Source organism: Frankliniella occidentalis, unplaced genomic scaffold, assembly GCF_000697945.3.
Source record: "Frankliniella occidentalis isolate FOCC.00 unplaced genomic scaffold, Focc_3.1 Scaffold142, whole genome shotgun sequence".
Lineage (NCBI taxonomy): Eukaryota > Metazoa > Arthropoda > Insecta > Thysanoptera > Thripidae > Frankliniella > Frankliniella occidentalis.
In genome coordinates, this window is record NW_026267269.1 from 118448 (window position 1) to 118748 (window position 301).

At 71.8% G+C, this 301-nt stretch overlaps 1 protein-coding gene across 1 annotated transcript in view; it reads left to right on the plus strand.

Moving 5' to 3' along the window:
* Positions 1–2: 2 nt before the first annotated feature.
* LOC127750151 (nocturnin) overlaps positions 3–301 on the plus strand; it is a gene marked incomplete at its 5' end in the record, with an annotated part of 6392 nt that continues 6093 nt past the window's right edge. Inside the window, one exon of the mRNA XM_052270874.1 lies at positions 3–294. Coding sequence (XP_052126834.1) covers positions 3–294 — 292 coding nt within the window. The remainder of the gene's footprint in view (positions 295–301) is intronic.

The window sequence follows — 301 nt, forward strand, 5'->3', positions numbered from 1 at the left end:
CAGCGCTGGGGACCAACAACGACAACTTCGTGGCGTGCCCGGAGCGCGCGCTGGACTGGGGCGTGAGGCGCCCCCTGCTGCTGCAGGAGCTGGCCGCCGCCACGCCCGACATCATCTGCCTGCAGGAGGTGGACCACTACAAGTTCCTGGAGGCGGCGCTCTCGCCGCTCGGCTACCGCGGCCTGTGGGAGCCCAAGCCCGACTCGCCCTGCAAGTACGTGCCGGACAACAACGGGCCCGACGGCTGCGCGCTGCTGTGGCGCGCCGACAGGTTCACCCTGGTGGAGGAGCACCGCGCCCC